This window comes from Peromyscus maniculatus, chromosome 10, assembly GCF_049852395.1.
Source record: "Peromyscus maniculatus bairdii isolate BWxNUB_F1_BW_parent chromosome 10, HU_Pman_BW_mat_3.1, whole genome shotgun sequence".
Taxonomy (NCBI): Eukaryota; Metazoa; Chordata; class Mammalia; order Rodentia; family Cricetidae; genus Peromyscus; species Peromyscus maniculatus.
This window is the reverse complement of record NC_134861.1, coordinates 46,437,167-46,463,736: the sequence shown is the minus strand read 5'-3', so window position 1 is coordinate 46,463,736 and position 26,570 is coordinate 46,437,167. Positions and strand designations below refer to the sequence as shown.

Here is a 26,570-nt window from a genome sequence, read left to right as displayed (position 1 = left end):
AAAACCAGGGGATCCTTGTGATGTGATTGATCTGGAAGTCAAGTCTCCAGAATCTGAGCATCAGGTATAGGAGTCAGCCAGCAGTGATGGCATAAGCCCCAGCCTGGATCTAAAAGTATCAGGCACACAGATGTCCCAGGACCAGAGAAAGAATGTTTACTAGCTACCTGGGCACCCTTAACGCTGCCATGTGGATACAGAACATTCATCACCTGAAAGGATCAGACTTTTTTTTTTTCTTTGCTTTTCTAACTGGTGTGGTACTTACCTTGAACTGCCAGGGCTTGGGGAGTGTAAGGTGTGTGTAGAGCTCCTTTTTTTAGAACCTCAGCATCCTTGGCTGATTTTCAGGTTCTAGAGATAACTGACATCTTGATACTTGTCAGAGAGTAGCTACTGTGTTAAATACTTCCCAAACAGCAAATCCTTGGCTCTGTCAGATTTACACGGGAGGTAGCCTCCATGTTTTACAGGTGCTCCAGCTGAGGCACAGACGGGTAAATCCATCTTCTCCAGTTACATAGGTTGCAGGTTGCAGAGCCTGGCTTGTGGACCTTCTCTGTGACGCCAGGCCTGTAAGACTTGACTATTGTTATACTATAAAAGCCACCATTGGGCAGTAGGGTTGGGCGTAACTTTGTAAAGTAGTTGGCATAGGACACTGGTGTACACCGAACAGGTTCCTTAGAGCTGGCTGACTGATGGGGAGGCGGGCACTGAGAAATTTGCACTTAGCCCTTAGGTTGCAGTGGCCAGTTGAAGGAAGAAGTTTATTATCTCATTTTGCTCGCCTGCAGTAGTTGTGGGAGTGACCAGGACCATCCTGCTTAGGTTTGTAATGCAGTGTTGACTATTAATTAGGTCTGCTCTGCTCATCTGCATCTTGAGATTGACTGATTCACCCTGGAATCACAAATGACTGCCTCTAACATAGCTGCCCTGCATACCTGGGAGGACTCAGACCATCACAGGGCAGGGCCGGGGGTGGGTAAGGGGGAGAAGAGCTGCTTTTTGTCTTCATCGGAAGTAAAGCCAGCTTTTGTCACTCGGCCTAACTGTTAGGGAAGGCTCAAGTTTCCCATGATTCTGAGCTCCAAGGTCCCTGTTTAATCATGACAGGAGAAAGGAGGAAGCAGAGGAAGTAACACCAGAGTGAATGGTTTCAGGGAATTCACACTGGCTTTGCCAAGTATGGAATGTAGCCCTCAGCTCATTACAACTGCTCTGGCCTTCACTTTCCTAACAGGGGAAGTGAGGGTCTGAGCTAGATGGTCCTTAAGGGCTCTTTAAATGCCAGAATTCTATGAATTTACATAGCTCACAAAACCAAATCAGACCTGACAAGATCACTGAGGTGTTTTTAAAAAGGCACAGACGTTAATGAAGCCCCAGTAGTTTTATTAGAAGGGATTCATTGCATCATTATATGGCATTCACACAGTAAGTGCAGGGGCTGTCTTGGCTGAGGCAGCCAGGGAGGGCTGGAGAGGGTGGGGGTGCTGTGATTGGCATCTGGCCTGCCTGGCTCCTTCCCTGTCTTCATTCACTGCTCTTAGCTGCTCTAATTGCCCCCCCCCCCCCACACACACACACACTTGCCAGTTGAGACTTGTCCTCCTTCCCTAGGGCTAATGCAACACTGGGACCTTGAGCTCACCCCGTGTTAACCGGATTTCTTTCTTGTCCCACAGTTCCTGTCTTTAAGACTGGAGCACTTGAGGGGCCCATTTAGCGTGTGAACCCTCGTACATCCCCGTTTCTTCCTTCACCAGAAGAATACAGGCTTTTTTTTTTCGAGACAAGGTTTCTCTGTAGCTTTGGTGCCTGCCCTGGATCTCGCTCTGTAGACCAGGCTGGCCTCGAACTCACAGAGATCCGCCTGGCTCTGCCTCCCGAGTGCTGGGATGAAAGGCGTGTGCCACCACCGCCCGGCAGGAATACAGATTTTTAAGTTCCAGCTCCATTAGTAGTCCAGGCTGCTTGTCTGAATTTCTGAGCTCTTGTTGAATGTGTGGGCATCCATCAGTATAGGAATCACAGTAAATGGCCACACACACACACCCACACCCACACCCACACACCCTGGAGTTTACTCAGGAATTCTCCTGTCTCTACTTCCTCAACACTGGCATAAACCTTTCACACTTGCCTTGCAAGTAAGTGTTTTACCATCTCTCAAAAGATGGTTCCCTTCTTTCTCTCCCTCCCTTCCTCCTTCCCTCTTTTGGCATTTTTTTTTTTTTTAATCAGTGTAATTATTTATGCTCTATGCAGAGTAGTGAGCTCTGTCATTGTCCAAATGTTGATACCCAGCTGGCTGGGTTCTTGAGTTGATGGAATGCTTGCCCAGCATGCAGAACGTCCTGGGTTCAGTTTCCAGCACTGCATGTATCTGGCGTGGTTGGGCCTGCCTGTAGTCCCAGAAATTCAAGGTCATCCTCAGGTTCACAGTATTGAGCGCTCTGCCAGCCTGGGATGTATGAATCCTTGTCTGAGAAAACAAAAGAAGGCAAACTGAACCCCAAAAGACTCCTCCTCAAAAACAAACACCAGCCAAACAAAAAAAGCAACCCAGTTTGAATCACTCATCTTTTCTCATATATTCTCTCCTGAGAACTCTGATGGAGAGTGGCTCCCATCAGCAATTACAGACCTTTGGGGACTGTATTGTGGGGAACTAAATGAGAAAGCAAAGAACAACAGGCCATCAAAGAGAAGGTCAATCGTAACTTGATTTTGCTAAATGTGCCAGGTCCCGTGGTATATGTGGGAGTGTTGGAGTTACCTTCACAGTTCCCTAATGGGGTCATTGTTATGGGGAACCCTGGTTCTTGCTTGAGGAAGTAAGGTAGCAAAAGGTTCCAAGGTCACTGACCTGCCAAGAGATGGAACTAGGTTTGAGCTCAGGCAGTTGGCATTCCCAGCCTGTCTTAACAGTGATAGGACAGGTTGACAGGGGTGTAAGCTGAGTTTCTGAGATGACCCTTCAGCTCTCCAGTCCAGTGTGAGTCTGGCAAGCAGTGATGTTGCACTACATTGATGAGTGCACAATAGCTTTAGTTTTATTTTGATGTTGTTTTAGCAGTTTTTGGCCTTATCCCTAAATCAGTCGTACGTTAACACTTGGAACATGCCTATAGCTTCTCTCTTTTTATTATTCCTATTGATTCTTGGTTCTTGTGTGTTTATCAAAGATGCTTCCCCAGATCAGTCAGTTGGTTTAAATTTTTTTTTTTATTATTTTTATTTATGTATATAGGTGTGTGTGTCTGGAGTGTGAGCTTGTGCCCCTGGGTGCTGGGAAGTGTCCTCTGTCCTCTGCAGGAACAGTAAGCATTTGTATTCTCAACTGCTAAGATGTCTTTCCTTCTTTGAGGTTCCTTTATCCAGGACAAACAAGATGAATAATTGGTCTTTTCTGACCAGTTTTCAAAATAATGAATTGGCTTTATTTGTAGTTTTTAATCATTTACTCATATACATGCCTTACTAGTTAATAATTAAAAATAATCTTTTAAATTGAAAATGAAATGATTATTTGCTTAGAATTTAGTATTTTGACTATATGACTTCCCCCTCCCCATGTGTGGTGGTAGTGGTGGTGCGTGTGTTAATGTGAATGTGAATGTGAATGCAGGTGCTGTGTCATGGCATATATGTGGAGGTCAGGGCAGCCTTAGGTTTGGGTCCCTGCCTTTCCTCCTTGTTTGAGAGAGAATTTCTTTGTTGTTCCCCTCTGCATACGCCAGGCCAGCTGACCATGAGCTTCCGAGGATCCTCCTGTCTCATTCTCCAGTCTTGCTCTATGAGGGTTTGGCTTTATGCAGAAACTGGGTGGGGATTTGAACTCAGGATCACAGGTTTACCCACTGAGCCTCTCTCTCCCCCCGACCTGTCTTTAGTCTGCTAACAAAACAAATCAAAATAGTGTCCAGCTCTGCTTCCAGCTGGTAGGAATTTGTGGCAGTTTCATTCATTACAGTGTGTGTAAGTAGTGCCCTGTGCGGTAGGTAGGATGGAGCGTAGGCTTTTTAGCAGGTTCCTAGGTGCCAGTGCACAATTCAGCAGGCTTGCTGTTCAATGGAGTACAAGGCTCTGCCTTTTAGGTCCTGATGCTTCCTTCATCCCACTGCTGGAACAGCTCAAGGTACAAAAGGACTGGGAACCTCCATCTTTGATAGAGACAGTCTGCATGAATCGGGATGTCGTATTGGGGACTGTCAAAATTGCACCACTGAGGAGGATCGCGATCTCCCACAGTGCCTGTATTCATGGTGATGCTGTTTGCTTTTGAGACACGGCTTTACTCCATAGAGCAGGCTGGCCTGGAACCTGCTGTGTACCTCAGGCTAGCCTCATGATCCTACCGTCAGGCTAGCCTCATGATCCTACCGTCTCAGCCACGAGCTGTTCCTCCTTTATTAATTTTTGTTCATCACACAAAGTAGGGTTAGGCTGTGTTATGTTGCTAGTGACATATTTAAAGTATAGGTGTGGTCTTAGATACTGGCTTAGACAGAGATCTGTGAATGACTTTTCGGAGGTATTAGAAATTTGTTTGTGGCCTGGATATGAAAATACACTGCCCTGGAAAGGCGGAGTTGTAGCTGAACTAGCTGGCATTTCTGGCGACTGTAACAGGGTCTGTGTCTCAGAATGTACACCTGTCTCTGTGTGTGGTAGACAGTGCTAGGACGCTCAGCTGTAGGAAGGTGTGAACACAGCTTTCTGTACATGAGAACTGTAGTTTACTTTTCCTATTCTTGTTCATCTTTGCTTTCTGGTTCTTGGTGTACACAGCCAATGCTATTGTAATAAAAATTACTTACAAACAAACCACTTTTTAGTGAGAATTGCCATTTATCATTGAAGATGGTCTCTTTATCTTAGCTGAGACCTTAATATCTGTTTTTTTTTTTAATACTATTTTTCTCCAGTAGATCTTTTTTTTTTTCCCACCAGCCAGCACACTAATATTTTGCTGATTTGGTTGTGTACCCCTGGCCACTGGTATATAAACTTTGTGAAGACTGGAGTTTTATTTTGATTTGTTTCCCCCAGCATCTCTAATGCTCTCAAGCATGTCGTCGACACTCAATAAATCTTCATCACCAAGTACCTGAATGAGTAAAAATCGATGTGCATGTATATTGAGTTCTCGGAGGGAACTGTGGGCTTCAGTCAAGTTTAAAAGCCATTGTATTAAACTATGTTTGGTAACAAACCGGAAAACCCTTGAGATGAGTGAGCTTAAGTAAAGTTTGCTTCTGTAAACTTTTATAGGGAAGTTTCTAGAACTGGAGGGTCAGCAGCAGGGGCGGAAAATGGTTAAGTATATGCCACCCCGCCCCCACCTCCCCAGCAGGGGTACAGGTTATCTTTAAAGCCATTGGTGAGGAAATGACTCCAGAAACAGCCTGATTGGCTTGTTATGGCATGTTGCATGTGTTGCAGCTTTCAGCCCCCTCACTGGTAGGCAGTTCGTCTGCTCTGATTGGCCAAATGCTGAGTTGCTTGATCAGTGGCATACTTTGAAGTTAGTGTTTCTTAGATCAACGTAGGTTCAGTAGGCACGGAGGCTGTTTGGGGCCAAACTTTAACACTCCAGTGGACGTAATTTAACACCTTCCTTCCTAAAAGTTCTAACTGTGCTTAGGGGCAGATGCCTGACTCTGATTCTGTGGTTGAAGATCTGCTTGTATCAGATTCACATTCGCTCATCCACCCCCGTCTTCCCTCTTCCTGCATTTATTCTCTCTTTCTCTCCTTCTCCTTCCTCCTAATAGAACTAGGCTCGGGGAAATGAGAGGGCAAAGGGCAGGATCAGTAGAGCCCTTTCCCTCTAAGATGCCTTTTCTCAGGAAGCTAATTTTATGTCCCTGTGTTTTCTCCCCACACAGCAGTGACTTTTCCGTGGTTACTATAAAGTCGTAGTGTGGGACTTGCCTTGGAGGGAATTTGGGTAGGAAGGTTTCTTGGCAGCTTGTATCTCCTGCGAGCTGTACTTTCTCAAGAGCTAGGGCAAATACACTCCCGTTCTGCCTGCTTCTGTACAGCCTGGGAGGGAAGAGGGGGTTTTTACATGTGAAATGGAGTTGATGATCAGAACCTCAGTTAGTGAAGTTTTGCCTTATCTCCTCCCAAGAGAAAACTGCATTCTTCTTTTCATTTATAGTATGTTAAAGAGAAAGTGATCATGACCCTTGCTAAAATGAGAGCCAAGACTTTTTCTTCATGACCATTTTGATGGATGTTAGTTGGGCCTAGACACTGGGCTCAACTCCTAATATAATCCTAGCAAGTGGGGGTGGATTACCAAGGAGGTTGGAGCAGAGGGTCATCGGATGGAAAGTGACTAAGTGGAGCCATTGAGGGAGAGACTGTCGCAAGAGTGACCTAAGAGGATTCTTCCAGGTGATCTGCTGTCAGTAGGGATGTCAGGGAAATGACGAATTACATCAGCTATCAGGAGAAGCCGGAAGGGGGTCTGACTTAACAAGAGCATGGTTAAATCAGGCTCCATGCAACAGATGCAGGAGCCAGGGGTTGAAGCCTTCTAAAGAGGAAGGTCCTGAGTCACCTGGCTAAGCTTTGGTTGAGGAGAGCATCTGTGTGTGTGGAGGGTATTATAAAGAAAAAAAAAAAATCTTGCTCTGTTGTTAACTGTATTTTGAGTTTTATCACTTAAAACTTGTGAATTAAAAAAAATATAACTGTAAAAATTTATTCTCCTTCTTGTTGAACCCACCTTGGATTTTTGCATCTTTGTTAAACTTTCGGGACTTGGCACTTGTGACATTTTGGTGAGCTCTACTATAGAGTTTCAGGACTGCTCTTGTGGGTGTGAACAGCTCTACAGTGAAAAGGAAGTGTAAGGTTAAGTGTGGCTCTTGTGCATGCACACTGTGCTGAGAATGTGGGTGCTAGGAAAGCACGCTAGTGAGTTCCCCTCTTGAACATATACAGCTGTACCCTGTGAGTACAGCTGCCTGTGCCACTTGAGTGGCACAGTCAAGATTTTGCGACAGTCTCTCCCTCAATGGCTCCACTTAGTCATTTTCCACCCGATGACCCTCTGTCCCAACCTCCTTGGCAATCCACCCCCACTTGCTAGGATTATATTAGGGGTTGAAAGAAAAAGATTTCTTGGATGTGTAAATCTGAGATGTTCGGCTAAAGAAATCACACGTCCCTTCGCGGGTGAACCCGGCATCTCCTATGCCTTTGATGCCCTGTCCTTCTGTGGCCTGTTTACCTGATAGAGGATCCATCTACACCCTGCCTGGGCTTCTGACCCACGGAGTTGTGAACTGTTGGTGGAAACCTTGGCAGGGCTACAAAGATTTTACTTTTCAGTCTCTCCAATCACTTCCTACCCGCTCAAGTGGGGGAGGGGGACGACTTAGGGTGTACATTTAGAAATGTGTTCTCCTAATCAGCTTATTTTCAGCCACCCTTAAAGTCTATATTCCCTTTGGACCAGCTATACATCCTTCTCTTCTCATAGTGCTTAATACCCAGACTCTGTGTGTATGTGTGTGTGTGTGTGTGTGTGTGTGTGTTTATTAGTCCTTGAGGTCTACTTTTATATCCTTGGTTTCACTCCCAGCCAAGAGTAGTTGCTCAAATATATTGAGTTAATGAGTAATTGATACATCATCAAAAATTTCAGCTGAAAAATCAAAACTCTGAATCCTCAAGAACCTCAGTATGGTCCCCATAGAAAGCTTTCTGTTTGATTAAAATGCCAAATAAATGCGCTTTTATTGTAATCATAAATATCAAGTTTCCTGCGTTCTCTGTGATGTATGGACACCTTGAAGAATGGGCTTCCTTTGCTCAAGGAGCTAATGTGTTTGTAAGACATGATGGAGTATTGTTTAATAAACAGTTTTTCATTTTTAGACATTGTTGAAAGATATCTAGTATGGCGTTAAAAACCTTTTAGATTTTCTTAATCAACTAAAATCTGTGTAACTTTATGTAAACTCAATGTGCTTAATGCTAAGGCTGAAAAATAGGTTATTTACTTTTTATTTATGAAATTGCTAAATAAAGCATTGAAAACAAATGAGGAAAAATCAGTCCTTAATGTGTTATTTTAAGTATCGAATCTCTGAGAAAAATGCCTGGGAACCTGAAAGGTTATTTAATGAGCCATTTGGAGAGTCAGGGTTTACTGTGTACCCGGGTGATGTTTGTTGCGTTCATATGGTTATTAGAGGCACCTTTTAATCTTAAGACTCTGTAATCATGTGTTGCATGCTGATGTCTTTGACTTGCTGTCTCATTTTATATAATTGTTCACTTTGTGCAGATGGAAGTTGGGCGTTGTATACAGCTTTGAGAATGTAGCTAAGTTCTACAGGCTGAACTCTGACGAAAAGATTTCTTGGATGTGTAAATCTGAGATGCTCGGCTAAAGAAATTCAGGTGTCTTCTCTTGGGGTTGATAGGGAGTCCTGATCGTGCGTGGTCAGAGAGCTCATTGGCTAGCTGCCGGTTTGAACTTCTGTTCTAGCTCTGGCTATCTTGTCAGTGGGGCCTATGTGTGTCTGGATGTTGTGATTTGATGGGGTCTTAGGAAGTAGTACTGGTGGCCTGCTTTTAAGTACCTGACCACACATTTGCTTATGTTCACCAACGACTTTCATTGTCTCTTAAGAGTCCCTAGAATAATTTATAGATGAGATATTCAGAGGTTAAGAACCTTGTGCAAAATGATGAAGCCAGGGCTTGGTATGAAGGTTCAAACCCAGGTAGTTCGTGCGCCAGAGTTTACCCTCTGTCATGGTGTTACCTACTATTGGGGGCAAGGCTGAGACTGTAAGCATGATCCTAAGCAACAGATTTGTTAGTGTGCAGTTGAGAACAGTGCCACACCGGTCTCTGCAGCTGGTCATGTGATCCACTTTGGTGATGGGTTAGCCCCCAGTACCATGCCCATGGCACAGGGCAAATGAATTCTTATGCTCAGGGACACTATATTGTTTCATATTGTTTTCATAGGGTTTCTGGACCTTTGCTTTGGTCCACAAGGCAATCTTGTGATTAAAATAATAATTCTGTTAAGGAAAAGATGTTCGAAATTCCCCCCTCCCCCCTCCCCTCTTTCTTTCATCTTTCTTTCTCACTTCTGTCCTGTCCAAAACCATGTTGAAAATGAGAGCAGAAACCCAAACAGGACTGAGAAATGAGAGAGGTGCTCCTGTGGCCCTGAAGCGCTGGGGACTCCGGAGTAAATACAGCAGATGGATGAGATTGATGGTGAGATGCCACAGCAGGGGAACTCACGACCCAAGAGAGAAAGTGCCGACTCACTAGAAAAATGAATCTTCTGAGCAGCGTCCTGGAAGACTCCCAAAAACCGCAGCTATGGGGAGTGGCTGCAGAAATGGGTAATGAGAGTGCCCAGCCAGGGACTAATGACCTTGAAACAGATGCTCTGTTCAGCTGAACCGCTGGGCCTGGAGGAGGAGATGGTGAGCGGAGCTCGCCTCAGCCACAAAAACCATTTTGCTCGGTTTCTGACTGTCTGGTGATCTGCCAAAGCTGAACAGAGTGAGAGACTGCAGCAGGAAGTCTTTTGTGTTGCGAGACTTCTCAAACTTGGCATAAAAAGGGAGTTTTTGCTCTATCGGTCTACCCTCATTTTCACATAGCCTAGTGAAACCCTCCTCTGCCCCTCAGTATTGATCAGTCCAGAGAACAACCAGACAGGGTCATTAGACATTTGAGAAGAATTCAACACTGTGAGCCGGCAACAAACCAGTCTTGGGGAAGCATTGGCGAAATCTGAACACGGGAGAATTCTAGTTTGTATTTCAGATCCAAAAGGATAGCAGATCCATAGGGCAAGAATGGTTCGTGGGAAAGGATGAGAAGGGAGTTCTGAGTGGTTAGTTGTGGGATTGAGATGTGAAGGAGCCTGCCCTGGGGTCAGTGGATGGGCTGAAGGACGGAAGGGAAGCGAGTTGGGATGCAGAAAATTAGTGGTCTGGAAAATTGAGCAGAGGATTTATTTGCAAATTCAAAGCAGGAGGATTAAGATGGGAGTTGTGAAGCAGCATTAAGGACCGGAGGACAGGCTAAGAGATGAGGATTAGCTAAGGCGTAGACAGAATCTCGGAGGCTCTTGGGGCTGGAGAAATGATTTATTTCTCTTAAGAGCTGGCTTCTTCAAACATGGAGGTTTCTTTGCCCACACCACGATGGTACTGCATCCTGAGCACCTCTGCCAACCCCCCAGCCCTCTCATCCAGACTTCCAAGTCGCTTAGCCATCCAGCATTTGCGTAGGATCGTTTTAACACGACGCCTTTCCAGCTGTGATTAGAAAATATCTTAGGTGAAGTTAAGGAGCACAGGTTCTGGGTAGAAACTACTTAAAAATCTTAATCCAACATTACCTGGCGTTTCTATGACATTTTTACCATTTTTATCAGTGCTCTCTTTCTTTTTCCTTTTTCTTTTTTCTTTTTCTTTCTTTTTTTTTTTTTTTTTTAGTAAATGCCTGATACTTTAATTATTGTGGCATACGCTGCATGTGTCATTAGTTCTGAGGATTTAAAAATTACATTTTGCTTTGCTTTTTTGAGTATGAGTGTATGTGTGTATGCAGTGGTGTATACTTGTGTACCTTGGTGTACTTGTGGAAGTCAGAAGAATATCCGTTTTCTCCACTGTATGTGTGCCAGGGATTTTAATAGTGAGTTTCCTTTTTTTCTTTTTCTTTCTTTCCTTTTTTTTTTTTTTTTTTTTTGAGATAGGGTTTTTCTGTTTAGCCCTAGCTGTCCTAGAACTCACTCTGTAGACCAGGCTGGCCTTGAATTCAGAGATCCGCCTGCCTCTGCCTCCAGAGTGCTGGGGTTAAAGGCATGCGCCACCATGCCTGGCTAAAAATAAGTTCTTAAGAGTGTTTTCAGTCATGAAAATATAAAATATAATTTGTATGGCTTTGAAGCATTTTTAAAAATTTGTTTAGTTTACCAGCCTTCCTTCTCCCCATTCCTCTCCCACCTTCATTTGAATATTGTTTCTAGAAACTTCAGTATTTCTTTCATAGCTGGAGAGATATGGCTTCGTAAGTTTCCATGGTGTAGGAATGGATCCACCTAGCCTCGCTGAAATATTAAATTCTGTGAGTGGTATTGTTCGGTTCTTACTCACAGCAACTGTCCTATCTTCTATTGTACAACTTTTAATTTCAGTGTTGCATCGTAATGAGACCTTGCTGTGTAAACACTACCCCATAATTAAAGAGCCAGACTTAAAATTCAAGCACAGATTGCATGTGGGCCAACAACAGCGCTTCCTGATATGTTTGTGGCTTCTTCCTTTCCTAGCAGCCAGAGATTTCTTTCCACATTGCTTTTAAGACAGTCCTAATGTGAGATGGGCAATAACATGGACAGCATCTTAGGATGTTGGAATAGTAGAAGAGAGACAGCTAGACATTAGCTGGTAGAGTTTCAGAAAATTTCCCCGAGCTTCGGAGAGGAAGGAGAGAGTGGCCTAGATTTATACTTCTCTGTACCACTAGAGGCCAGTAAATTACCTGCTCTGTGTCTTGTGGTCCTCTGGGAAGGATCCTTGAACAGAGAAACTTAAACCCAGCCATATTTTCATTTTATTCATTATTGAACAGATGTTGTGAGCACCTTGTCATGTGGGCCCTCTGGGGACCACAGGTCAGGATGGAGATTGAAATAAAAGATAATTTATTGGGGGAAAATGACTGAAAAAAAAAATGAAGGGAAGCAAGCAGGACATGGTAAGGGTCCAGGGTGAGTGTAAGCAGAGGCTAGGAGGACAAGACTTTGCCTCCTCTGCAGCTATAAGCTGGTTTGGACTGGCCTAGCATAAGTGGCAGTGTGGACAATGCCTAGGGGACATTCTGTGCAGGGCAGACGGCTGGAATTCTGTAGTGTGGTTCTCAACCCGCTGACTGGGCACTGCTTACAGAATGAGGACCTTTAGAAACCTGAAAGGGGGCAAGATTCTCCTCAGGCCTGCAGCTGGGCCCCTTCAGCCAACTGCCACCCTGCTGTATGGCTTTGCAAAAGGGGACATGTGCAACCCCTCAGTGGCTGCAGATGACACATTCTGTACTGGTGGTGTTAGCTTCTGAACTCTGCTGGTGAGTATGATTGTCAGTCTGAGCGAACTGCATAAATAGTCATGCAGATTTTTATTTTTGGAGGACGTGGTATGACCTTTGTCCTGAGGTTCTCAGGAAGGATGGGGAAATCCACCTGAAGGGCAGATATTCTCCAGTGTGGTTGTCTTTCTGTCCCTGAGATTTACCAGTCATGGTCAAACAAGAGAAGATACATGTGCTTTATAGATCTTACCATGGCTGCACTTTACGAGTTGCGTGTTAAGTGAGTGGAGTAATGGCGAACATTTTGATATGTACAAACAAAAGCATGCCACCTGGGATAGTTTTGTGCAAAAGTGAATGAACGGATTCATCTAATCGAGTGGAGCCATGGGCGAACAAAGTGCTCAGTTGGATATAATGGCCCTGGACTAGATAGAATGTTGAGCAGTGTTGGGTTTGTGGTTTCATTAGCAGAAAAACAAACAGAAGAACAAATGAACAAACAAATGAAAACGCAAAACAACAACAACAACAACAACAACAAAACCAAAGTACTACCATTCATTTATAAGGAGTTCTATTCCTGACTTTAGCTGAGGGCAGGTGGCCATAAAGGTTTTGGGTGTATGCCAGAAGAGGCTAATGACTCACCAGGCTCTAAACCTGGCCTGCTTTCCTTTCTTTACACTATAGAGAAGGTTGTAGGAAGGGCATACATTAGTCTACACAATAAACTTAATGTGTATCCATTTGTACTATAGCTTGTAGTACAAGAGTAAACTAGACCTGTCAACACATGGACTTACTATATGAAAGAATATATGCCTTAGCTTTCTTTTTCCTTTTTTTTTTTTTTTTTTTTTTTTTTTTTTTTTTTTTTGAGACCGGGCCTCATGTTGCCCCCAAGTGACCTTGCACGTGTGCTCCTCTTGGCTGTTCCTCCCAAGTGCTTGGATTACAGGCGTGGACCACCATATCTAGTTTATGTGGTATTGAACCTAGAGCTTTGTGAATGATAGGAAAGCACTCTGTCAAGTAAACTATATTCCTAGCTCCTGTGCCTTGATCCATGGACTATTTAGGGAGTTTTATCTCCTTGAATTTGCAATTCTTGATTGTCTTCCTACTCATTTGGTAGGCAGGGAAAAAAACATTGGAACCCATAGTAATATTTAGCAATTAGTTTTTACTACCTGTATGACAATAATTTTTCTTTATTCATATAATTATGTGACATATAGCATGCAATATATTTTACCTAAGTGCATGTATCTGTATAGGATGGATTTTCACAGATGGAATCAAAGTGTTTTCATTGGTATGTTTTTCTGCCACAGTGGTTATGTTGATTCATTGTACAAATGTGGGGGATTGTTTCCTCCATAACAGGTTATATTTTCCCACTGTGGTAAGTGGCATAGAATGTCTTGATTAAGTCTATATTCTCTTCTGACTGGGAATGCACATTTGTCCATAAAGTCATGGTCCTTCTTTCTTCTTTTTTTTTTAAAGGAGACATGGGACTTACTTTACATGGGTATCACTTTGTCCTTGAGCTCCCAGCTTCAAATAATCAACCATCCTGTCTCAGCCACCCTGATAAATGGGGCTACAGACCCTGCTACATGTTATATTTGGTCTTGTTTTTTATGTGTATTGAGTATCTCTTTGGTCTCTGCCCGTTTTTCTGTTAGGGAGTTCTCTGAGTTGCACTATGATTTCATCTTCTTGTGGTTCTTTCTGCATTTTTTTTCTTTTTCTTTTCTTTTTTCTTTTGTCTAATGACACCTCTCACTGGATTTGGGCCTGCTGTAATCCAGAATGTTTTTTATTTCTAGATCCTTAATTATATCTGCATACATCTACTCCTACTTTGGTCCTAAGAGGTCCCTTCCCAGATACCAGGTAGACTTATCTTCCATCCCATTCCACATGTCCTAGATGCATTTGTGATGCTGGACTGAAGCTGCTTGATAAAAAGCAACTTAGAGGAAAAAGGGCCTTGCTGAGGTGTACAGTTCCAGGTTACAGTCCATCGTCACAAGGAAGTCAAGGCAGGAACTTCAAATAGCTAGCCACAGTACATCGATAGTCAAGAACAGAGAAAAGTGCGAACACGCTTGCTTTTGTTCAGCTTGATAGATCCACTTTCACCAAGGTCAGGATGCTCGGCATAGGGAATGATACAGCCCATAGTGGGCTCGGTCTTCCAGTCAGCTTAAGACAAATGCTCTACAGACATGCCCACAGACCAACCTAGTGTAGAAGACCCTCACCGAGACTCTTTGCTCAGGTGATTCCAGGTTGGGTCAAGTTGACGGTTAAAATTAAGCATGACAACCCCCATTTATTGCGCTTCCCTAACCCCATTGGATTGTTTAGCTGGATTTCCCCTCTAAGATCAGCATCCCACGTTATGTTCCTGAGGTTGATCCGAGGAGCTAGTGCTCTTGAAGTATATTTTCAAGTTCCTTTCACAAAGGAAATAATATTGTGACTCTTGCCATTTAGGGAATGGTTTCCATTGGTAACTTCCAGGGTTCTGATCCATTTTGGGTCTAATAGTCGCAGGCATCTGAGGACATCTAATCCATATCATTCCTTTTGCTTTTGATTTTTTTAAAAAAATCTGTCTCATTTAAGTCTTGTTCTTTTCCACAGTTGAGTGTAGATAATATAGCATGCTAACTTGGCCCTGTGTGAAAGGATAGTGGGTGTCTGACTCTTCCATACAGTTTCTGAATTGAAGAGGTGGGAGCCTGAATTGCAATCTACTCATTATCTATAGATTGTGTCTTGTTCACATCATTAATAAAGAACAGAAATGGGTCTGTATAAGCTCTATAACTCTGGCCCAGTTTGAGATTTCAAAGGTGTCAGCAAAAATATTGATTATGAATGGGTTTTCAGTTCATCTTGATATATGATATTAAGCACCTGCCGGTTCCACAGCCCCCCATTTCAAAATTGAGTATAAAAGCTGTCTGCAGAATAGATTTATTCTTTCCGATCCTGTTTTCCTGCACAAAATCCTTAAACACATCCAGTAATGTGTAGACGGAATATATTAACTTGAGGTTGTAAACTATATTTTAAGGTTACAGTTATAACTTTTTAAGTGTGATGAAATGTCTTCCTTTTTACTTTCCTCAATAAAACCTATCATTTATTGCAGTAAAGGCTTTATGACTGAGGAAATGACAGTCCCATTGCTGAAGCTCTCCCAAATCACAGGCAGAGCCATTCAGTCAGTGCCCACTAGTTCTGTGCAAGGTTCTTCCATATCTGGGTTTCATTCTTCACTCAGAAATGGCATCTGAAGTTGCTGAGCTGGGTGAAGTGTATATCCTCCCCCCTTTTTGTTGGGTTAATGCTTACCTATTCTTAGCTGCTGTCAAACTTAGCAGCTTTGTCCATTAGAACATAAATTAGTGTAGAAAACTAAAAGAAGCTGGGGGGGATTCGGATATCATTCTGACATAATGTATTCTGTTTTAGTCTTAAGGATGTTGACGACTACTTACAAAGTGAGGTGACTGACATAACCCCAGTCATCTTGGTACAGTCTTCGTTAATACCTGGGCTCCAAACATGACTGTTCTCTCTACTTCTTTTGGTGCATGTTAAGGTGACATTGTCAGTCACTGTAAGAGCATTGTTTGATCTAAACCAACCAACCAACCAATAAATAAATAAATGGGAGTCGGAAACCTCAAAGCACTAAGCATTTCTTTTAGTTGTTCCTTCTGAGACTATACATATACTCAAAATTGACTCAGTTTAAAGCCAAAATTCCTTAAGGTTCCTATGTTTGCCACCACCAGGGGAACAAGAAACCCTGAAAGTAAGAGTCTCACTGTAGATATTTCAGAACTTACAGCATGAATATAAATAGTCAAAGAGAAGTGAATGCCAGCCTCGTCACTGAGATAACTAGTCATGTGTCATGCATGCTGTCTGGGTGGTCTCTGTTTTTCTTGTCTGTTTGTTGCTACCTATAGATTCTTTTCTGTCTGTGGTATTAATTTTGGTGTTTGCTCCTAACTGATGTGATCATATCCCTTTCCCCCAGGTAGCAAATTACTGGATGCGTAAACTTGCCTTGTTGGATTGTATTTGTCCCCTGGTCTTGGCACTTTGGTAGCCCTGGCAGCCCAGGTAGCCCCGAGCATTTGTCTGTTAGATGCATCATGTGGAAATCATAGTGTCAGGGTCAGCATGCACTTGGTGTTATGCTATATTTGGTGACTGTGAGCTCAGGCTCTGGCTGTCCAGGGTGATAAGGACTGGGGGCTCTTGCTCCCTTACTACCTGGCTGCTGGAGAAGCCTGCTGGCACAGTGACCTTGGGGCCACATGCATGTGCCAGATTTTCCTTGCCTGAGCCAACTTCCTTTGTTTTTAAGAGCTTTGTCAGTTTCCTTGAAGAAAACACTTTTGTATTTTAGTCAGAATGTTTTTGCACCTTGTTTTTCACAGTGCCACTGTTTTGGGCTTTGTCTGTGCTTAAGTGATTCCTTGGATCAGGACAGAATGCTCCCTAATGAGATACTTTGATTGCAAGGTGCATGCTGCACCAAGGGAGGATATATATATTTCAGAATTGGGAAAACAAATCCTGTATCTTAATGGCTGCTCACTGGATGTGTCATGCCTTTTTAAAATTTCCTGTTAGTGTTTATGAGACAGTCCTTATTCTTCATGTCTTATGAGTGAGGAAACTCTTAGAGAGAGCTGGCATGACTTGCTGCAGACCAAGAAAGTGGTAGAGCTGTAGCCTGAGTGGGGCAGGCTTGACTCGGAGCTCTTAAGCACGTTACAGTAGCTACTCTGCTATATTTATCCCAGGGCAGGGATCTCCCCCTTTCTCTTCCCCCTTCTCTCCCTTTCCTTTCCTTTCTTCCTTTTACAAATCTGACTTATATCCAAAGAAAGCTAGATGACAGCTGGCTTTTTTTTTTTTTTACTCGTTTTATTAAGAAGTTACCATATACACAGACATGGATATCTACAATCTTGCCTTTGAGTGTGCCCCGTTAGTCTTTGTGTCTCCATGTACTGACTCTTGTGCCTGTTGTAAAGGCTGCTCCTGAGGGGCAACACCCTGTGCGATGCAGTTTGCTGCCCCAGATGACAGTTGTGTGGCTCTAGACCAACTTGATTGCATGTTGAGGAATATGGGCAGAGCAGACATTGTCTGGGTTCAGATCTGGCTGATGGAGCTGAAAGGTGGCTCCACAGTTAAGAGCACTCTCCTGCAGAGGACCTGAGTTCGGTCCCCAGCACCGGTATCAGGTGATTTACAACTGCCTCTGAACTATATAGCTCCATGATAGCCGACTCCTTCTGGCCTCTGAGGGCACCTGCACGTATGTGGTGGACGCACACAGACACACAAATGTACATGAAAGTAAAAATAACATCTCCAAAATCTGACGACTGTTTGCTAATGTCATAAGAACTGGCAGTTCACTTAGTTCTTGACTGGAACTTCTCATTTTCCTCATCTGGATGTCCCCACTCTTGTGAACCAGGCACTTTAGCATTTTCACTTTGTTTTTGGAAACTGTTGACATTCAGGTGCTTATCACTGCAGAAAATTCTAGACTGTAAAAGGAAGAAACATAAAATACACAACAGTCTCTTTCTGTGGGGAATCCCGTCAGGGGCACCCATCCCACCTGTGGCTCCTTGAAAGCAGGTTTTTGTTTTTAGTTTGTTTTTTAGTGAACACTTTTCTGGCATGTGAGATAAAAGCCATGCTGCTGCTGCAGCCACTGTCAGTGAGTGCTAAGGCAAAGCAGGCATCCACACATGCAGATAGCACACTTGCATATCTTCAAACTGCAGGTAAGAGCCAGCATTTTCAACCTGGTATCTCTAATATATTCTTTGTAAGGTCAGTAATTTTTGGGTCACATGTCATACTTTCTATTACATTTTTAGTTGTAACATAGGTCTTTAAGTTCCTAAGTTGACTGAATGTACGTAATTACCAACTTTACCCTATATTGATCCTGTAGCTATTGTCTGGTCATTTTTCTCCCTTTTTATGTGCCATCAAAGTGTGACAAGAATGACTTAAGATGGGACAAGATCTGGAAGCTTTTCTTGGGAAAGAAACTACCTTATTCTCAACTACCTAAAAAATTCTAGTTAACGATTTCTGAGAATTCTTTCTGTATTTAATCCAAATGAGCTCAGTTACTTTGATATTGATGGTGTGTGCTAGACAAGTTTTATATATATATATTTTTTTCTTATTTTCTTATTTTTAGGATTCTGAGCAACAACAAGATATCTGAGCTGAAGAATGGTTCATTTTCTGGGTTAAGTCTCCTCGAAAGATTGTGAGTATACTCTCATGGTCATTCCTCCTTATTTTGTATAATTAATGTGTTTTCCTTGTAAACCTGCCAGAGGAACTCCCAACAATTAAAAGGTTTTCCCAACATTTTATTTTGCAAAAGTTCAGGAAGTGATGTTTCAAAGAGAAAACAGTTACACAGTCAGAGGTCAGCATGCTTTCTGGGAAGAGCCAGCTAGCCATTCCAGTTGGACTTTGTGGGTTCTCTGTTTGGTCACAGTGTCTGCACTCTGCCCGTGGAGGGGTAAAGCAATCTAGACAGCAGTGAGTCAGTACTTACTGATGTATTGTACATGACAGCACGGTGCTAATGAAGGAACTCGTGCGGATCCCTTTCAATAAAGCTGGTAACTAAACAAGCCATGGACCACAGTCTGCTGACCACTCACCGACTTAACATAGATAATGCTTTGAAACTGTGCATTCTAAAATGATGTGTATCTTATAAGTAAAACAGAATGCAAACATATCAAGGGGGTTGCTTAGGCAAACTGGTGTTTTCTTCAGTATGTTGGAATATAATAATGTGTTTTACTTAGAAGTTTTCTCATGAGCTGATGTATTATAGGCACTCATTTTGGGTGGATTTTAGGGAATGGATATGCTGTTTACTTGTGTTCTGAATGCTCTTCAAGGGTCCTGTTTAAAATTGACCTGGTACACGTGCATTTACAATAAAACTTAAAAGTACGTAAGGGAGCCGCACTGTATATGTACATTTCTGTGAAGTTACAGTCTAACCTTGTTTTTCTCAATTCTCTTTGCTTCTCTTGATAATCTGACCTTCTCTACCCAGATTTCCCCTCACCCTTCATCAAATTCTCATGACTTTTTATTGCTTCGGTTGCTAAAGTATTGCTTGGGCATATATGATCTAGAGTTCTGTGTTCTTTTGTGCATGGCTTTGTTCTTTACATTTTACTACACGTCTTAAAGTTAGGTTATGTGTATAGACTTATCAATTTCCATAATAATATAGCAGTACTTTTACATAAGTATATGCATACTTTATGCATACATGTGCAAAGCATGTGGATATGCAGAGATACACTGCACACAAACATATGTAGATGCATAAAAACTTCCTTGGCACTTCAGGACGTAGTGTGCATTTTTTTCCTACTGTTTCTATTGATGTGTTTCTGTCATAGTCCTCACAGTCCATGTGTCCAGAGGATGCTAGCTGCATCCTCAACTCCAGGCCTGACTGTGCTGAGACTAATCCTTTCTACACATTCTGTGGTTGGTTCAGGAATGGGTATTTGGATAAGTTTGGTTGAGTGGAGATGTACCTGGTGCTTGAGGGAAGGGATTTCCTCAATGTCAAGAGGAAGGAAGAAGGAACCCTCGTTTGCTAGGACCAGGTCATCAGAGAGCGGGGTGAGGAGTGACTCTAAGCAGTGAGGATGCAGTGCTGAATCCACACCACTCAGCGTTAGAATGAAGAAGACAGCGTCTTCTCATCAGCCATTCTTCCTTACAAAACAGTGTTGTTGGCAGATATCCCAGCATGCAGCACAATGCCAGGCATTTAGCATTTGCTGAGCTGATAATTGAAGAAATTTGTGTGGTCAAAGGAAGGGATATAGGTACTCGTGGTTTCCCAGTGGTGTCTGTCGTATAGAGAAACACTCTGCTTGGCTTCATGTGGTTGTTCATGTCCACCATAAACAATGCAGCCAGCATGGCTAATACTCTGTGCTGAGCTGTGAATTATGCCTCTCTTCCACATCGTTTTTAACTTTCTTTGTCTTTGACCATATTTTCTGCCTTTTGTTGATAATAAATCTCTATACATACTACTTGAAACAAATTAAGTTGCCATTGTGGTTGATATTAAGATGAATTAAATGTTTTTAGCCAGAGGCCTGTTTATACCTGAATCCCAAAATACCACCTTGCTTTTTTGAGAAAAAACAATGCTTATACACAGACAGACTCTAGGGGAGCTCTCGTTTCCTGCTGATCAGTGTGGTTCATTCCCAGTTGTATTATTTTGGGACCACTAGAGTAACCTGGCATCTCTTTTGAGCTGCTGACAGAGTCTCTTTAGTTCCTAACAGAGAGGGGCTTTGGGGAAAGAGTTCTTGGTTTCTAAGGAGATATAGGAATGCAGTGCTTGTTCTTCTGTTTTTTTGTTTTTTTTCTTCATGGCTGTGCCCAGAGGGTTTGGGGCACCAGGGATGCCATGTCACGAATGAGCAAGATGCACTACCATGCAGAGGATGGTGGCTCTGAGAGGTGTATGGAGCCAGCCACATTTGCTCTGCTTCTCCATTCCTTTTAATATGCAATGATAGTTTTATTATTATTACTACATTTGAGACAGGGACTTAGTTTATAGCCCTGGCCTTGAACTTGCAAAGAGCCCCCTGTCTCCTGGAGTGCTGGGATGACAGGTGTGCACTGCCATTCCCAGCTGAGACAAGGGTTGTGATACTTGGGTTTCAAGGCACCTCATCCCATCTATGATGTGTTCTTCCCTGAAGAAGTCAGTGTTTTCCCACTTTCTGTTGCCATGGTAAAACACTGTGACCAAGGCAGCTTATAGAAGAGTTTCTTTAGGTTTATGGTTCCCTGTGGATAAGAATCTGCCATGACTGAGAAGCTTGGCAGCCAGAGGCCAGCAAAGCAGCTGGAACAGGAAATTGACAGTTCACATCTGCAGCCATCAGCTGGAAGCGGAGAGAACAGCCTGGAAGTGGGTGGGACTCTTTGCTCTCAAAGCACTGCTTTGGTGTCGTACTTCCTCAGCAAGGCCACACCACCTAAACCTCCCCAACAGTACCACCAACTGGGGACCAAGTCTTCAAATGCCCAGGACTCTGGAGGACATTTCCCATTCAGGCCACTGCGGTAATTCTTCCATTGCTGCCAAGAAGATGGTAGACGGATTTGTTTTGGCTTACTGTCGGAGAGGATACAGTTCACTGAGACGGGGACATGGTGGTAACTAGGCGGAACACCTGCTGGAAGCTGTGTGAGATTGTCACTGGTCAGCCACACAGTGATGGCAGACAGGAAGTGGAGTGTTCCACCTGAAGCAGGCTGGCTGTAACCTGTGGTGGTATTGTGTTCACCAAAATATTGTGTACCTTAATAAACTTACCTGGGGTCAGAGAACAGACAAGCCACTAGTTAGTCAGTGATAGCACACGCCTTTAATCCTAGCATTCCAGAGATAGAAATCCCTCTGGATCTCTGTGAGTTCAAGGCCACATTGGAAATAGCCAAGCATGGTGACACACACCTTTAATCCCAGAAAGCCAGCCTTTAATCCCAGGGAGTGGTGGTAGAAAGTAGAAAGATATATAAGGCGTGAGGACCAGAAACTAGAGGCATTTGGCTGGTTAAGATTTTGGCTGGTTGAGCATTCAGGCTTTTGAGCAGTAATTCAGCTGAGACCCATTCCGGATGAGGACACAGAAGCTTCCAGTCTGAGGAAACAGGACCAGCTGAGGAATTGGCAAGGTGAGATAGCTGTGGTTTGTTCTGTCTCTCTGATCTACCAGCATGGACCCCAATAACTTGCCTCAGGTTTGATTTTATTAATAAGAACTTTTATGATTCCTGCTACAGTAACCCTGAAAGGCCAGTTCCGAACGACACATCCCCACCAGCCATGCCTCCCACCCTAGTGGTTCCACAACCTCCCCAAACAGTGCCACTAGCTGGGGGCCAAGTGTTTACACACAAGCCTGAGGGAGCACGTTCCCTCATGAGACCAAGCTGCTGTGGATATCGCTCTGTATAAATAAAATGCTGATTGGCCAGTAGCCAGGCAGGAAGTATAGGTGGGACAAACAGAGAAGAGAATTCTGGGAAGTGGAAGGCTGAGGCAGAGAGACACTGCCAGCCACCCCCATGAAAAACGAGATGTAAGGTATCGGTAAGCCTCGAGCCACGTGGCAACTTATAGACTAATAGATATGGGTTAATTTAAGATATAAGAACTGGATAACAAGAAGCCTGCTGCAGTCATACAGTTTGTAAGTGATATAAGTCTCTGTGTGTTTACTTGGTTGGGTCTGAGTGGCTGTGGGACTGGCGGGTGAGAGAGATTTGTCCTGACCGTGGGCCAGGTAGGACCAGGAATATTCTAGCTACACCAGGCTCTTAAAACAGGCCTTCAGGTTTGTAAAATAATGTCGTGTGCTTCTTTTCAGGTAGATTGTTATGACCTAATGCATTGTGATTTAGCACTGCATCCTAAAGTTGGACTACTGTGGACTAGACACACTTGCATTGTTGGGGAGAGAAATATGAAATGAGAGAGGCTGACTATAAATATCTTTTGGCAGTGTCTGATTAATATGGCTATTATTAAATATTATATAATATGTCAAGAATTCTTTATTATTAAGGAAAAAGTGTATCTTTAAATCATATTACAGTACTCAGTTATTCATGAGAGGTATTTTGTAGAAACATACACAGTTTATCACTGACCACAGATTTATGAACTGCTTTAGTAAAATCAGTTCCTCTTGTAGAAGCTGTTTAGAGTCTGAAAAGGGAAACTTATCCTTTAAAAAAATAGGGCTGATGTTATATATTTCTATTCGCAGAGTTTTTGTTTGTTTGGCTTCCTCTAAACTCTTACCTCTTTGAGGTGTGCCGTGGTGGTCATTTAGAGAGTGGGGAGACAGGACCTAGACAGTCAAGGCTTCTGATGTATGCCTACTGTTAAGATCTGATATGTTTAAGAAAGTTGGGACAAAGAAAATTTTGTTCTGTGAAAGCTTTCATATTGCTGAAGAATGGAAAGGACCATGTTACTTCCCAAATCAACAATTTACTCATATTCAGCAATTTAATAATGATTAACAGTTTACTACCCAACATTACTATTGGAATATGCCAGTACATCATGTACATACGTATTGGAAGTACCACATGGATGTCAGTGACAGACATCATGGCATTGTTGTTTCTGAGAAGTGTTAATGTTGTGTGAGGCGTTCTTCATTCTGTCTGGCTTGGTGGATGGATGGCTGATTTTGTGGCTTCCCATAGTTGACTGAACAACTATGTATTTGTACAGTTAAGGGTTGCTCATGTAATTTTGTCTCCCAGGTTTGGTTTATTGTTTGATCCATTTATCAGTCTACCAACCTGCCCTCTGTAGATTATCTCATTTCCCTAGGCCACAGTAGACCATGGTCTTATAGGACTTGACGTTGGGGATAGAAACTAGTAGCCTATAGTGTGTCAAAGAAGCTTTCTGCCTTTGACTACATGTCTAGTGTGGACATGGTCCTTTCTAGACACATTGCAAAATGTGACCACAGTAAATGAAGATGGGAAGACTTGAATGCAGGAGCATGAAGGAAGGGGTCATATGAAAGATGGACAAGGTCATGGTCTCAGGAATCCTTGCAAGTTTCTTTAAAGACTTTTTTGTTTCTCAAGCGATGGGAACTTTTAAAGATTTTAACAGATAGAGACATGATCAAGATTTTTCTCAGGCAGATCACTTGCAATGAAGAATAGCTGAGGAGGTGGGATACACTGTTCAAAAAGTCTGTGCTCAATATCCATTGCAAACTGCGTTAAAAAAAATCTGTGCTCACATAATGCCATAGGGCTTGAACAAGACCTGAGTGACTTGAGACATTATTATCATATACAATAATTTATTTTTCAACTTCATTTTTCAACATCCAGTGAGGCTGAAAGAATATTACCTCGAGCACCTTGATTTAATGATGACCAACTTCATGGCGTGTTTGGTTATCAATTTTTCAATTGCTCTAGGTATAAATTTACTTAGTTCCTTTAATGAATTCCTGCTGCATGCAAGATGTGCCCAAATCCTGACATCAAGAACTTGACAGAATTTTCTTCATCTTTGTGCATGAGGGTTTGTGAGGAGGAAAGATTCATTTTGCCCCCTTTCAGTCCACATGAACATTGGGTGGGTGTGTGAAAGCATCTCATCCCATAGCAGATAGGAAGCAGAGAAAGAGAAAAGGCTTGGTGGCTAGCTGTTTACCTTCAAAGTCCCGTCCCTACTGAGCCATTTCCGCCAATGAGGCTTCATCTCCCAGAGTTTCCACCCTCTCCAAAAGTAATACCACCAACAAGAGACCAAGTATTTAACACATGAGCCCATGGGGGACATTTCATTTTTCAAACCATAACACTCAAGGAAGTAAGTGAACCAGAACTCAGTGAAGGCCAAGACACAGACAGGATTCATAAATGTGAAACTGGAGTGGTCCAGAGTACTTCGTGTCTATCTCATCCCCTGCGTGGGCAGTGTGGAAAGCCACGGTGTCAGTGACACATCAGAATGCTGGCTTACAGTGAGTGAGTGAGTGACTTCTGCCACGGATGAGCACAGACTGGCCTTACCAGAATGTGTGGGTGTGAATTTTCCCAGGAAACCTTCCCAGAACGCAGCCCCTGTATTGTATTTCTGCTGCGTTGGTCATTAGAATAAGCTTTTAGAAGAAAACCAAGAAGGAAAGAAAAGGATGTGCAAGTCCGAATGCACAGCCGTTAGTTTTCATTAGCTGGTAGAACAGTGATGTGGAATGTGCCTCTCAGATGGGATGGATGAAAACCCAGGACTCTGCTCAGCTTTAGTAAGGCTTACACTTTGGAGTCTGTTTTTGAACATGAGTAGAGAAGGGATCCTGGTTATTTCTGAGCTGCAGTGGGTTTGCGAAGGCTGCCAGAGGACCGTGTCTAAGTCTTATAGACTGCCTGAGCATGGGTTCCACTGTCCTTGGTAGAACCATGGTTCTTAGATACCTATGGTGCAGGTTACCTCCATGTTGTAGCAGCAGGTCTTGTCAAAGTCCAGGATCTATTTCCAGGATGGCCTTTTACATCCCAGCTGAATTGGAAGGGACTTTGGAATCTAGAGTGACGTGTCATTGTGGCTTGGTGAACATTCACCTGAGCATCTCTGTTGTTTGGCTGTCAATGTGTATGTCATGTCACCAAGCCATGTGTGAAAAGAAGTGGCGTAGTAGAGTCAAGAGTGGCTATGTAGGGACAAGGCTGTTCTCCTTAGAGACGGACTTGGGGAGAAGAGCAGCTGAAGGATTTTCTGTTGGCTTGTTGCCATCCATCTTGCTGACGGATGACCAGAGGACACTGACTCAGTGGACAAGGTTGTGAGTTGGTCCTAACACACAGGCGTACGTAGGGCATTTGGGTGGGCCACCTATTGGAAGGAATGTGTGTGGTACTAGGAGATTGAGGGAAGTACTGGCCTTTCCGCGGAGCTCTAGCTGACACTTGGGTTGTCTTCAGAGGCCTGACCCTCTCATGGATAGGGAGACATGACTCTGAAACTCACTGCTGCCCTGCTGTGGTCGAGTACTGGTGTGGAAATGTCCGACTGCTTGAGAAGGAGAATAAAATGAAAGGCGGTACAGGCCTCCTCTGTCTTTGTATTGTGATTTATAATGTGTTTGTTTATAACCTCACTTTATGGAGAACTTCAGTATAGAATCCCAGGGAGGGAAAACAAAACAAAACAAATCACCTGAATTTCAGAGTATATATTTTAAGGATTTTTTTTTCCGAAGAATTCCATTTAGGGATGTTTGGTTACTCTAAGCAACGATGCGCTTAGTAACCAAAGTATAGCATGCTAAGGAAGAAATTACAGACATAGTGGGTAAGTGGTCCTGGAAAGCTGGCTTAGCGGTTAAAATGCTAGCTTTGTAAGAGGGAGGGTGAGTTTGGTTCACCCAGAATATAATCCATATAAATGCCTGGTAGGCATGACAGCCTGCCTGTGATTCCAGTCTGGGGAGGCTGAGACAGGAGATGCCCAGAGGAAGCTGACCAGCAAGACAAGCTCTGGGATTGGTTCAGAGACCCTTCCTTAATGAGTGAGAAGGAAGTACTATTGAGGATGATTCCTGACATCAGCCTTGGGCTTACATGTGCATGCCCACATGCACTTGCACATGCAGCCACATGCACATTGCACCCCCATGTCTGCAAGTATGCTTACAAACAATGCATACCATGCATACATAAGAATGGCAAAAGGAAAAAACAAAAGAAATAGATCTGGTTGGAACTTTGTGTACTACAAGGACCCTGTGCCTTTTATGACATCTGCTTTTGTTGATGAA

At 43.2% G+C, this 26,570-nt stretch overlaps 1 protein-coding gene across 1 annotated transcript in view; it reads left to right on the top strand.

Annotated features, from left to right (window-relative positions):
- Positions 1 to 26,570, top strand: part of Adgra3 (adhesion G protein-coupled receptor A3) — a 106,073-nt gene that overhangs the window by 16,186 nt on the left and 63,317 nt on the right. Inside the window, exon 2 of the mRNA XM_006976096.4 lies at positions 18,380 to 18,451. Coding sequence (XP_006976158.4) covers positions 18,380 to 18,451 — 72 coding nt within the window. The remainder of the gene's footprint in view (positions 1 to 18,379; positions 18,452 to 26,570) is intronic.